The sequence below is a fragment of the Physella acuta genome, unplaced genomic scaffold, assembly GCF_028476545.2.
Source record: "Physella acuta isolate Inbredline_101_S28 unplaced genomic scaffold, ASM2847654v3 ptg000386l, whole genome shotgun sequence".
NCBI classification, from domain to species: domain Eukaryota; kingdom Metazoa; phylum Mollusca; class Gastropoda; family Physidae; genus Physella; species Physella acuta.
Genome location: NW_026731905.1, coordinates 729,489 through 743,163, shown reverse-complemented (window position 1 = coordinate 743,163; position 13,675 = coordinate 729,489). Strand labels below are relative to the sequence as shown.

General features: G+C 33.0%; 1 protein-coding gene across 15 annotated transcripts in view; it reads right to left on the bottom strand.

Moving 5' to 3' along the window:
- Positions 1-13,675, bottom strand: part of LOC131942062 (putative phospholipid-transporting ATPase IA) — a 68,480-nt gene that overhangs the window by 14,210 nt on the left and 40,595 nt on the right. For 12 of the 15 annotated variants that reach the window (XM_059301751.1, XM_059301757.1, XM_059301750.1 and 9 more), the window contains 15 exons: positions 13,192-13,282; positions 12,749-12,813; positions 12,272-12,361; positions 11,821-11,903; positions 11,545-11,650; positions 10,753-10,830; positions 10,535-10,645; positions 9,057-9,131; positions 8,034-8,156; positions 7,761-7,839; positions 7,454-7,515; positions 7,176-7,232; positions 5,957-6,064; positions 5,155-5,243; positions 3,828-3,929 (listed from right to left, as the gene is read on the bottom strand). In XM_059301751.1, coding sequence (XP_059157734.1) covers positions 3,828-3,929; positions 5,155-5,243; positions 5,957-6,064; positions 7,176-7,232; positions 7,454-7,515; positions 7,761-7,839; positions 8,034-8,156; positions 9,057-9,131; positions 10,535-10,645; positions 10,753-10,830; positions 11,545-11,650; positions 11,821-11,903; positions 12,272-12,361; positions 12,749-12,813; positions 13,192-13,282 — 1,319 coding nt within the window. Of the gene's footprint in view, positions 1-309; positions 2,364-3,827; positions 3,930-5,154; positions 5,244-5,956; positions 6,065-7,175; positions 7,233-7,453; positions 7,516-7,760; positions 7,840-8,033; positions 8,157-9,056; positions 9,132-10,039; positions 10,115-10,534; positions 10,646-10,752; positions 10,831-11,544; positions 11,651-11,820; positions 11,904-12,271; positions 12,362-12,748; positions 12,814-13,191; positions 13,283-13,675 lie in introns of those variants that run through there. The other 3 variants (XR_009386704.1, XM_059301764.1, XM_059301756.1) reach the window with 3 other exon arrangements.

The window sequence follows — 13,675 nt, the reverse complement described above, 5'->3', positions numbered from 1 at the left end:
TTAAAGAAGATAAATAACTGTTAACAGAAGTATCAATCAGTTAATTATTGAAGGTGTCATATTAAGGTTTAAGACCTAATACTGAAAAAAACCTTCAATAATGGAATTGTATTGATAATAACACTTAGTATAAAAATATAATTCATACATAAAAAAAGTAAAATGAACATTTCGTCAATAGTTTTAACATTCCAACAATAATAGCAAAGATATCATTCCGAAAGTTAAAAAAAGTTCTCAAAATTAAAACCATAAAAATGTAATCAAAACAAAATCATGTGAGTAATTTTAATCCAGAAAATTCTTAAAATCAAATATAAAACCAAACTAAAACCACCAAACTGATGTAAGTAATTGTCAACAACTATGCATCACAAGTTAAAGTCAATTCATGCGCAGCAAAGTTTATTCAATATATCTTGGAGTAGCAATCTTTATTCTATGACTGACAATTTAATACTGCAATCTTTATATACATAAAAGTTATCTATTTACAAAGTGCAAAAATTTGCCTTATAAAATGTGTATGAAAAGAAATGGAAGTATACACTTTTAGATGGGTAGAATGTACACGGCAAATATTTTATAGAACTACATGGCACAGTTTGAGGTATCATGGTGAATTTTACTGAAGGAAACAATGACAATGTTTAAATTAACAAGTAGGAAAATGAATCATTGTTTTTTTTATTAACTGTTTTTCTCATTATAGAGATTCATTCATTTCCTTTAAAGCAACAGGCATGATTTATGTAACAGCATTCAGGGGCCTACCATAAATAAAGCCATATACAAGAGGAAGAGAGGAACGAACCTTTGTGATGTAGCATGACTGATGGTTGTATTATAACATTTTTATTACCATATAGTTTTAATAATATCCTAGTTTGGTTTTTTAACAAATAACATCACATGACAATATGCTTATCTGAATCAATTTGCTATTAGCAACTGTTGTGGATAAAATATAAGTGTACATTAAAAAAATTGCAAATAATTTGATTCTGATTATTTTAGAGCCTACATCTATAACTGTTTTCCCCTTAGCTTAACAATGAAGAAGACTAAGCCACTAAAGTATTGTCTATTACATTAAAAACAAGTTAAAAGCATATTAAGTTAGAAAACATTTTATCAGAGAGGGGGGGGGGTCTAGTTTTTTTGTGAGTGAGGGGGTTAAAATCTTCCCAAAAAAGCTTGACGTCATTTATGGATGGCCCTTTTTATTTTATCTTCTATCATATGGATATTGCTCAAGAGCTGAGACCTTTGGAATGTTATGATGTGAAACTCTCTTACCTCAGGAGATTTGCTAATGGTCTGCCACTCTTGGTTGAACCAAGAGTGTTTAGACCACAGCAATTCTGTTGGGATGGGTTGTGAACCTCCTACTGTGGTTAACAAGAGTGTGTCAGTAATTATTTACTTTAACATTGGCTTCACTAACAAAAATGATAAAGAAAACTACTCTTCTTGACTACATTACTTGGAAGGAGTAAGAGAAACCCAACTTAGTACACTGAGCCTGTAAAATATTAGCAAATCTGTGAGCATGATTGAGAAAAGACAGAAGTTTTAGAATTATTGTTTCCCAACAAAAAGAGTTGTTACATTTTTTTTTTAGTTTTGATTTATAAATGCTCTTCATGTGCCCTACCCCAATATCACAGCACTTTAAAACCAGATAACCAGTGTATTACCTTACAAGATGACGTTGTGACGAAGGCTTCCTTTTTTTCTTATGTTGAAAACATTTTTGTAAACTTACTGTTAATTACTTTGAAATTGAAGTGATAATAATATGGAAAAATGACTTAAAATGCTACTTATATTTAAATTTTCTTTTAAATCTTACAAAACAAAGTACCGGCTAAAAATGGATGATAACATAATTGAATGGTCCCCTTTTATTCAAAACATTTACTTAATTTGGTTGTTAAATGCTCTGTAAGCAAGATAGGTGGTATTTCATGATATGACTTATTAAGACAGCCAAAATGGTGACAGAAAAATACTAAAACAATAATCTCTAGAGGTTTTTTACATTGCATAAAATAGGGCTACGTTAAAATTAAAAGCAATAAGTGTCAGATATATGTTGTAAAAAATGAGTAATGATCAGAAATGAAAACTAAAACTATTTTTTTGGTTTATAAACTTCTATGACTTTTTCTTAAATCATGCTCACATATCAGCCAATGTGTTCAGAGTGAAGGTTGGAGATGTACCACTTCACAACAGGGGGTGTGATTCCTACGGTAACGAGACCTCTCAATGCTAATGAGTAAAATAACAGATCTCTTCAATCAGTTTAAACGGAGGTCTCCGTACTTGGAGCACGAATTCGAACTGAACACCTGTTTCTGGAAACACAAAAAAGTCAGTGTCAATGTCTAGAGCTCCACGTGGGTTTACTACTACTTCACAACAACAACACAAAGGAATGCTGGGAAGCTACCAGAGAATGCTGGGATACTACGTTACTGGTTAAGTACTCCATCACCAAATGCCTCTGAGACATTCCTTGAATTTTGTGTTGAACAAATACATTTTAAAACATTTGCCACTGCATATATTATGATGATCTCATTTCCAAAAGAAGCAGATGAAATCTAAATATTTTAATATAATTACAAATGTAATGAACAATAAAACAAACTGTATTTACAAGACCAATTACATCTCAAGAGACAATTTTCTTTTACAATGATTCATTGAAAATTTTTGTTACAAAAATAAAAAATTTAACAAGTATACAAATCTATTTTACATATAACTTACTGACATGACAAAATTTAACCGATGACCTAAAAAAAGGAAGTTTTGTTCAATACTGGATACTATATTTCTGACCACAAATCAAAGGTATTTTTTTATATTTTCAGGGAGTAAATTATAAATTTGAAAGGGAACATTTGATTAAATAAAACCAAAATTGATATATTTAACAAAAATTTCATTCATCAAAACTTGGGGAGGAAAAATTTGTCGAAATGGGATTTCCATTAAAAAAAAAAGACAAGTTACATCTTCAATTACTATACAAGAAACACAAATGAACACAACTAACTTGGTAAATAAAAATATTAATGCAAGAACAATTGTGTATTCAATCAAACTGTAGCATTTAAATTCGTTAGACAACTATGTTATCAGTTGCCTAAGCTTTAGATATTGCTAGCAAAAAATAAAAGTTAGAAAATACAAAGCTGACATCAAAATAGCATAAAAGAAAAACGAAGCACAATACTACATAACAGGTTAACAAATCATGGGCAGATAATTAATAGCAGTCCTTCAATCTAACCTACTAAAGCAATGTTTCATTAATGACCTACTAAGGACCTTCCTTCAACCTTGATCTAAGGCAAATTTTTCATCAGTGACCTACTAAGGATCATCATTCAACCTTGACCTACAAAGAAACTGGAAAACTACTCACTGGATTCTGTTCAAGCTAGAAAGATTTACAATAAAAGTAGTTGAATATTTGTCTAACCTACCAAGGCTGTGGTTCAAGAAAATCAGTTTGGGTAAAGATCATTCAATGAAACAAGTTACTGTAAAGATTAGGAAAATGACCAGGTTATATAATAATTCTTGTTAAAGTAATAATAAAATGTTTCTCTATTTCTTCTTGCTAAGGTAAAAAAAAAGAAGCTTTAACTTTAAGAGAAAAAAAAAGAACCAAATGGCTTTTCTGTCTAGGATAGCCCAAGAGATCAGCTCCCTGGTCACATCATCCTACTATCAAGCTACACAGAACAACACAGGGGCAGGCAAAGGAAAACAGAGGAAGCAACAAAAGGAGAGGCAAACTGGCTCACCTCAATCTTTTCCTAAGTGCCGACTCTATCTTGATTTCTTTGTGGGCCAACTCTAATTCTTGCACTGACTGCCTATGGGTCTTGAAGAACTCTCTCCTAAATCTATGGTTGTGCAACAAAAATAAAACAGAAAATCATTAGCTTTGTCTATTGGGAGGATATATATTTCTTAGATTAATAGCTGAAAGTTGTTTAATGACTAAGTTACAATTCATCCGTCTAATGTACATCTATTATGATTTAGGGACATTTTTAATAGGTAACACAATTTATAGCACAATACATAAATTACAACAAATGCAAACAATGAAGATGGGACAGGGTGGTCATATGGTAGAGCAATTGCCTGTAAACCTGAAAGCCTCATGTTCAGGTCATGGGCTTGAGTATGTAGGACGTCTTTGAGTTTACCCAGCTATGATGGGTACCCTACTCACACAAATAGGCAGATGTCACAGAAACAGTTAAACTCTACTTCACCAGTTCAATAGACAAGTTTCAAAAGGGTAACTTTACTTTTTTTTTGTTTATTTTTTTTTTACAAAAGAAGAAGACTGGGTAAGAGTATTATATTAATCTTAGGGTTTCTTATTTTATTACGGACATCTCATCTTCTGTATCTTTTACACCCCACTTGGCTTGAAATATATGAACTCATCAACAAACCAAGTGAAATCTCCAGGTGAGGTCCTTCAAACCATCTGGTCTCACCACCAACCATCTGGTCTCACCACCAACCATCTGGTCTCACCACCAACCATCTGGTCTCACCACCAACCAACTGGTCTCACCACCATCCATCTGGTCTCACCACCAACCATCTTGTCTCACCACCAACCATCTGGTCTCACCACCAACCATCTGGTCTCACCACCAACCATCTTGTCTCACCACCAACCATCTGGTCTCACCACCAACCATCTGGTCTCACCACCAACCATCTGGTCTCACCACCAACCATCTGGTCTCACCACCAACTAATTACCAGGTCTCACCACCAACCATCTGGTCTCACCACCAACCATCTGGTCTCACCACCAACTAATTACCAGGTCTCACCACCAACCATCTGGTCTCACCACCAACCATCTGGTCTCACCACCAACCATCTGGTCTCACCACCAACCATCTGGTCTCACTACCAACTAATTACCAGGTCTCACCACCAACTACCTTGTCTCACCAGCTACCAACTACCTGGTCTCATCAACTACTACCTCACTGCACAAACACCACACCATTTGTTGTGCATTTAAAAAAAAAAGTTAAATTTTCTTCATAAGAGAGTGACTTAAATCAGCGTACACCATTCAATTTGAGTACTCACACTTTCCATACGATATCTCTCAGCAGTGCTGTAAATGGAATGATTAGAAGACCCAACCAAAATAATGAACAGCCGAGTACATATTGATCCTGGGGGAGAGAAAACATTCAAAGGTCATCAGATGATCAATGGAGTCAATCATTACAACCTTGGTTAAGTCAGCAGAATAACCAAACTAGCATGACTGCTGACTTCTGTTAGTTGACTGCTTTCTGGGGTTTAAAGAACAGGGTGAGTTTTGGGATAGGGAATTTTAAAAATTAAATTCTAGAAGTTTTTTGTATATTTATGTTGGAATTATCACAAAACTAGTGATCTACTAGGTTTCAGATTACAGGCATTAATGTTTTTATACTTTTTCAGTAGGCAATGCACATAAATGTTGACACACAATTTGAACAGGCTTGACCCTACCCTCCTCGGTTAAGTTCAAATGTTTCATCCCCACCCAATTTTAATTCTAGTGAAAATTAAAGTTATGGGTAATTTATTTTTTAAGAAATTTACTACATTACATTTTTTAAATCCACTTTTCAAGTCCCGTCAAAATGACACAAAGTCAAAACAAAAAGCTTTTACTATACACTAAATGTATCATTGATGGATGACCCTATGCCTTTTTAAAACTAAGTACACAAACACTGGTTTGTTCAACAGTTTTTTTAAGTCTTTATACAGCAGCTACATAAGTTTTAAATTTAAAAAACAAATGGTCATTATTTTACTTACTAAGCTTTTGGTTATTATTTTACTAAACTTTTTCCAAATTAAACTAAATTAAAAAACAAGAAGAGAAACAAACCATTCCAATCATTTCTGGAGAGAGGCGCACTATTTCATAAATATGACTGTAGCAGACCAGGAATATAAACCAGCATGCAACGCTCCCCCAGATTGCCAGGTGGGTCAGCTAATTTTAGGAAGACAATCATTAAAATACATTAGATCTAATTTTGGGAAGACAATAATTAAAATACATTAGATCTAATTTTGGGAAGACAATAATTAAAATACATTAGATCTAATTTTGGGAAGACAATAATTAAAATACATTAGATCTAATTTTGGGAAGACAATAATTAAAATACATTAGATCTAATTTTGGGAAGACAATAATTAAAATACATTAGATCTAATTTTGGGAAGACAATAATTAAAATACATTATATCTAATTTTAGGAAGACAATAATTAAAGTACATTAGATCTAATTTTAGGAAGACAATAATTAAAATACATTAGATCTAATTTTGGGAAGACAATAATTAAAGTACTTTAGATCTCCAGTCATATAGAGATGTAACTAACTAAAATAGGGCGGGTTAGATTAATAGAATGTCTCATATTTTATGATGAAACAAGAAAATTTTGAACATTTAAGAGCAGAGGAAAGAACCAGGCAAAAGGGGTTGGTGTGTTTGGGTCAGTAAAGCTCATGGTTGCATAGCTGTAAAGTCCTAAGTTTAAAACCCCGGGCAAATGAAAATTGATAGCTGGGGACAGCAACTCAGTTAGGAGAAAACTCTAAAATAAACAACTGCTGCCTGAAGTTTGTTCTTGGATTGACAAAGGCTATGGAAGCAAACCCAAAAAGAAAAGCAGGCTGAAATTGTATTCAATGGCCTATATGGAGTATAACAGGTTATAATACTCAATCTGTGTTGGAGGAAATCCCATCCAACATTACAATTTAGAACGAAGAAGAAAGAAGATATAAAAGAAAAAGTAAATGATAAATAATTAGCCAAGATATAATTTAATTAATCACACAACAAAAGAGATATAAGAAGTAGGCTTTTATTATTGCCTATATAAGCATAACAGAGATAACGAAGTCAAACATTTCTTTTTTTTTTTTAAACATCAGATGGCTTGTAAAATATGAAGATTTATACACACACACTACTTAAGAAAAAAGAAGTGGAATATAAAATGTTACACAAGAAGATTTAAGGTGCTCATTAGAGTAATTTGCCCACAACGTAATGTAAAAGCTTATGAATCAAAATTGATATGACATACCCAGGTCCAAGCCACTATTTCCAGTCCAGCTTTAATGCTTACTGTGATGACAACATACTGTGAAATATTTGCAAATGGTTTTAGTTGATTAAATCAAGAAACTAGTCTAGTTAAACAGCAAGTCCTGCTCACAACACATATTTATGGTTCAAGGGTTTTATGGCTCTATTTATACATTCAGTATTGTTAAGATGTTTTATTTTGATTATTAAAGATTTGTACTTGCTATTTTGTCATAAACTGAAAAAATCTTAAAGTCTTAAAAAATTTAGACTTACTGTATAGATAAAGTTTCCTAAAAACAAGTAGTCTCCAACTTTGCCATCAGAAAATGCTATATCTAAAACCAGAAAAATTGCCATCAGCTTTTCCACGAGTCATATTTATGATCATGCAATCCACCTTTTTTTACGTCTACAAATAATTTTTTTTTGGTAAAATTACAATTATTTTCCCAAAGCTGGTATTTTCCAGATATTTTAAAAGTTTGGAGAAACTAAATTTATCATGTGTGCCATTGAGCCCCGCCCCCCCCCCTCCCCCCACCAGAAACCATACTAGCAATGGTCAGCTAGCATTACATACCAGTTCTTAGTGTTGCTACAGTCATCCAAAACAGCACCACTGCATGGAAAACAGCATTGAAGATCCAGATCCAAAATGTCTAAGGAAAGAATACAAAATCTGTATTATCAGAAATGACAGTTAACTTGACTGTTTTTTTTATTATTTTACAAATTCTTTGACAGGGGTCCTTTAGTTCTCTCCCATCATGAAGTTAATGATTGTACTTTGGTAACATAGTTCTTGAGTATATGGCTAGCCCCAAAGAGAAAAATGTTCAAACTGCAAACATACCAGAACATTGAAGAGGACGCCATTTTGTGAATCTTTATATAAAATAGGATTTTTCATCATGGTCTCAGCAGAACAGAATCTGTCAAACAAGCCCATGGCTAAAGGTGGTGCAGCAGTGAATATCTAGGCAACCAGATCAAACAAGACATTAGTACACACTTTCCTTAATAGCTGGTTCACTTTTCAACATACAAGTTACTTACATTTATAAAATTTGATTGATGCAAAACTTTCTAGAGCATAACAATTAAGTGTTTTAACTTTCTTGAGTTCAAGTGCAAACTGACCATGCTTTTAACTATCATACTTCAACAGGTTTTCTTTTTTTAAAAGGTATGCAACTTTCCAAGTTAACATTTTAAAAAGACTGCGACTATTATAAATCTAGCATTTCATTCAGAAACACAGAAAGAAAGCATGCAATCGATTGCGTGCAACACTTTAGCATGCAATTATTTGCAATAAAAAACAACTAGAGACTGGTATGAAAAAAAAAGGTCATTTTTTTTTAAAAGGATGGCTTTTTAGGTATGTACTACACATACATCTGAGTAGCATTATATTTGTAATGATTTGGAATTAGCTAGGATTTTTTTTATAAGATTGTGGTTTTTAAGATTCAATATTTATAGGCTACTAAAAATATAATACAGCATAAATAGAAATTTTTATTTTCTCGTGTTAATTAAATTAAAGGGAGCTACTATAATATTTAAATGAACTGAGAGGATGACAATCCAAAGGCATACAAACATGAAATAAACACAACAAATGATGTTTCAACCAAGTCTTTTAGAATAAACAAAGTAAAAAAGATCAATAATAAATAGCTTAAAAAATCTTTATTACAACCTTTTCTAAATTTTTCTTTCAAGTTTGAAATCTCAGATGTTGTGTTTATCTTGTGAGTGTTTAGAACTATATCTTTTTCTCTCTAAATGTCAGATTGTGTTTATTACTGTTTTCAGAGGGGTAGTTAGTCACTATTTAAAAACCAAATAAAGATAAAATAAAGATACATACCACATTATAAAGACCTAGTGACCACCTTTCAAAGAGAATCTGACCTGAATAGCCATTGCTCAGTTGAAACCAAAACTGTCACATGGGATAAGGGGAAATAACCATAAAACAAAAATACACCAAATAAAATTATTTCAAGACAACTAAAAGGTGTTGACTCTTCAACTTAGACAAACAATGGAATCAGCAGAACATCATTGTTATTGCGTAGGCTGTGAAAATATTTAGTTACTATTTTATAAAATCATACATTAGTTGTGTAAGCATTTAAGGAAAAAAAAAGTAAGTATTGTTGTCAGCTGATTAGATTGTAGGCACATAGTAGAGCTCAGCAACACCTTACACTTAAGCTAGAGATAGAGAAACACAGTAATGAACGTCATAGTGGTCACTATCTACACCTGTGATCTTGGCGGTGAACCTCTGGCTTGCTAATGAGAATTAATGGGTCACACAAAAATAAGAACCAGGCTCAAACAAAGAGAACAAAACAACATTGCAACAAAAACGTGCAGTTCTAACACAACTTGTGTTGAAAATAATGTTAAGCTTCAAGTTTGTCTTACCAGTTAATGTACAATTTGTCAATCAGGTAAATTTAGGTTATAGCAAGTCTATTGTACATCTATGTATATGCATGTAGCAAATCTTCATTTAATTGGGTATATTTTGTCTGTACAAAAAGTTTAATACAAGAATAGCTCTGTCTTTGGAACCTAGCTAATATTTATTTGATTTGTTAAATCAAATTTGTGAACATTTAAACTTATTTACTACTGATTTATTTCAAAGATTGATTTCGCAACCTGAAATTCTATGCTATTAAAATAACAGAGGCCTCATATCTACATAAATAACAGCACTGTGAAAATCAAGTGACACAGACTATCAACTAGGAATATAGGAGATGTAAAAAAATAACACACACAAAAGAGAATCTAAGGTACAAGCATGGGGCCCAGTTTTTCTCTTGGGCCACATACCACATTGTATAATCCAAGAGACCATTTTTCAAACAGCGCCTGGCCTGAAAAGCCATTTTCCATTGTGAACCAAAACTGAAAGGAATTTGTTTGGTGTATATTTTGTCAACAAATTAGGGTTAGCATGAACACACATCCTGGCAACAAAGCTGGTTATTCATATGTAACATTTGTATAATAATAGCAAAAATAACTTATAACATGAAATTTATACCATTAAAAATATTTTTTAATAGTAAAATCAAATCAATGAAGTCAATACAATTTATATATATATATAAAAGAAGCAGAATTTTATTACAAATGAAAGAAATGTTAAGTTCAATATTGTACTAATATAACAATTTTAATATTTTATAATACCGATTTTCTCCTGTCTAAACAGCTATGCCTAAACTGGTTGGATATAGTAGTGACATAGTCACCTCCCTTGTATAGTGACCATCACAATAATTAAATAATGTATGTTATACTAATAAGTTAAAAACACATTACCTGTATCACATACAAGCATATGTTCTTATAGAAGCTGTAAAGTATAAGTTTACAAACACGGCTGTAGCTCCACGCTCCGTGAACCAGCAGCAGTTTTTGAAGGAAACGGAACTGTGAGAAGAAAAAGTTAATTTTACTTGAAATTGAATCAACATCAGATGTTATGTTAATTACTTTAAATGTATTGTATCTATTATTTATGTTGTTTACAAATATACCTGGGCTATTGAATAATCTGATGCACATGCTGCCTGCAGACCCTCTTCTCCACTGATGCCAACACCAACATGGGCAGCCTAGAGAGATGAATTTATTAGGAATTGTATGAGGGTGAGTTTGTCAGGAATTGTTGAAGGCGAATTTGTCAGGAATTGTATGTAGGTGAGTTTGTCAGGAATTGTATGTAGGTGAGTTTGTCAGGAATTGTATGAAGGTGAATTTGTCAGGAATTGTATGCGGGTGAATTTGTCAGGAATTGTTTGAAGGTGAGTTTGTCAGGAATTGTATGTAGGTGAGTTTGTCAGGAATTGTATGAAGGTGAATTTGTCAGGAATTGTATGCGGGTGAATTTGTCAGGAATTGTTTGAAGGTGAGTTTGTCAGGAATTGTATGTAGGTGAGTTTGTCAGGAATTGTATGAAGGTGAATTTGTCAGGAATTGTATGCGGGTGAATTTGTCAGGAATTGTTTGAAGGTGAGTTTGTCAGGAATTGTATGAAGGTGAGTTTGTCAAAAATTGTACAATGGTGAATTTGTCAGGAATTGTAAGAGGGAGAATTTGTTAGGAATTGTGTGAAGGTTAATTAATTCATCAGGAATTGTGGTAAGCTGAATTTGTCAGGAATTGTACAATGGTAAATTTGTTAGGAATTGTATGAATGTGAACTGGAACAGGGTTAATAATTGAGCATTTCACTCAACTATGCTATGTAAACTACACACAGAAAAGTGCATTTATCCCACAAACAGCTTCTATGAGGTCTTAGCCAAGCCAAGAAATGCCATAGTTACCTGTATCATGCCAACATCATTAGCACCATCTCCTATGGCCAGTGTTATAGCTTTTTGTGACACTTTGACCAAGTCAACCAGCTCAGCTTTTTGTAGTGGTGACACTCTTTAGAAGAAAATTATTTGAACATTATACATAGTTGAATAACAAAAATGATTGAGAAAAGTTTAATATTGAATTAACAACCTATGATGAATACAAAACAGCAGTTTTGATTGATGGAGCTAACAAGACTTACATATCCACATAGTGTAACAATTATGTATTGGACTGACCTACAACAAATAACAGCTTTACAGCTTAATGCTATTTCAAGGAAGTCTTGCTTGCAATCACAGGTTAGGGCATATTTCAGAGACTTGAAAAGAAAAACAAGTTCCTTATTAGTCAGGCAATTCAAGTACACAAATATGGATATTATACAGAGCATTTGATTATTCTAGAAACAATAGCAGTCTAGTATCAAGCTGATTTTTTTTAACTTTTAGGGTTAGAGTCATGGTTGGACTAGGGTTAGAGACACCGGCAAATAATAACTGATACACACCCAGGTGGCACAAACTTAGAACCAGATTATTTTAATTAATCACACCTATTTTACTACCAATAAATGATATTAGTTCTTTAACTTACTTGGCTCTCATTTCTGGAACTTACTTAGCTATTACTCTTACAATTTAATGTCTATGTTCTATAACTGACATGAAGATCAAGGCTTTAACTTACTTGGCCATCAATTATAAGTCCTACATAATTCTCCTTCCCTAAACTTTCTCCAAACTGGCCCTTGTGGCGAATTAAAGCATCTCGTGTACTCTACAGAACAAAAGCAGGTAACATTAATGTGTTCACAACAAAAACCTTGTAATGTGTGTAAACAGAACAAAAACATGCAGCATCAGCACAGCACATACTCTACTGCATTAAAATAAGTAATTAGTGTGCAGGAGGATAATTTATTATGCATACATTTTAGAACACCTTTATTCCTACAGATATTCTAGCATTATTTAGGTAATGTTTATACACAGGATATTGCGTTCTCAAAAAAATCATAATAAAGTTACATCCTGTAATACCATTTTGTGTTACTCTATACTATATTTCAGAATAACTAAACAAAGAATTACAAATATATATTAAGGCTCAATTGTTTATGAAGCCAAGGGGGTAGCTAACCATTAAATTACCCTTAAGACTTACATCTAATGAGGTCTCATTGACGATGATCAGATCCATATTTTGATTCAGTAGTTTACAAGAGTATCCTGGAATAGTGAAGCAAAATGTTTTATCAATCAAGGGAATAAAATAATAATCATACATTTAAAACTATAACAGAAAAATTTAAAGTGATACATTTATAACCAGGCGTATATATCAAAATAAAATTAAACCAGTCCCCTTGAATTAAATAGTTTTTTAGGACAAGATTTTGGAGCAGTTTTTTTTTCATAAAAAGGAATCATCCCATTCTTACCCAGACCTGCCTTTAATTTTTCAGCTACTGAATAAATAAATAAATCATGCAGGCCATTTGTGGTATGCAGCCAAAGTCCTACCTCTATTGTAGGTAGTGTACAGAACAAAGTCCTACCTGAATTGTAGGTGGTGTACAGGTGTTTATGTATAAAACAATGTCCTACCTATATTGATGGCAGTTTCCTGCTTGTCCCCTGTTAGGACCCAGATCTTGATGTCTGCTTTACTCAGGGTGTCAATAGTTTCAGGCACACCCTGAAATAACAGATTTGTTAATTTATGTTGATGAGGAGAACAAATTAATTATGCTAATGTGCCATGATTACATATTTATTAATGTTTGTATAGCAGATTAGAGACTAAAATTAAAACATGGCAAATACATGACAATACTTGGAATACAGAGCAAAATACATGAACTAAAATAATTAAATATATCAATATATAAGGGGTCATCCATTTATGACGTCCACACTGCGGAGGGGGGGGGGGGGTGGTGGGTTTAGTCGGAAAAAAATTGACTTTTGTGGACGCGTATGGACTTTTATAAGGGAAATAAGTAGATTTTTGTGGACAAGGGGGGGGGGGGGGGGGGGTGGGTGGGTGTGGGGTGGGTGGGTGTGTGTCCAAAATAAAAAAAAATGTGTG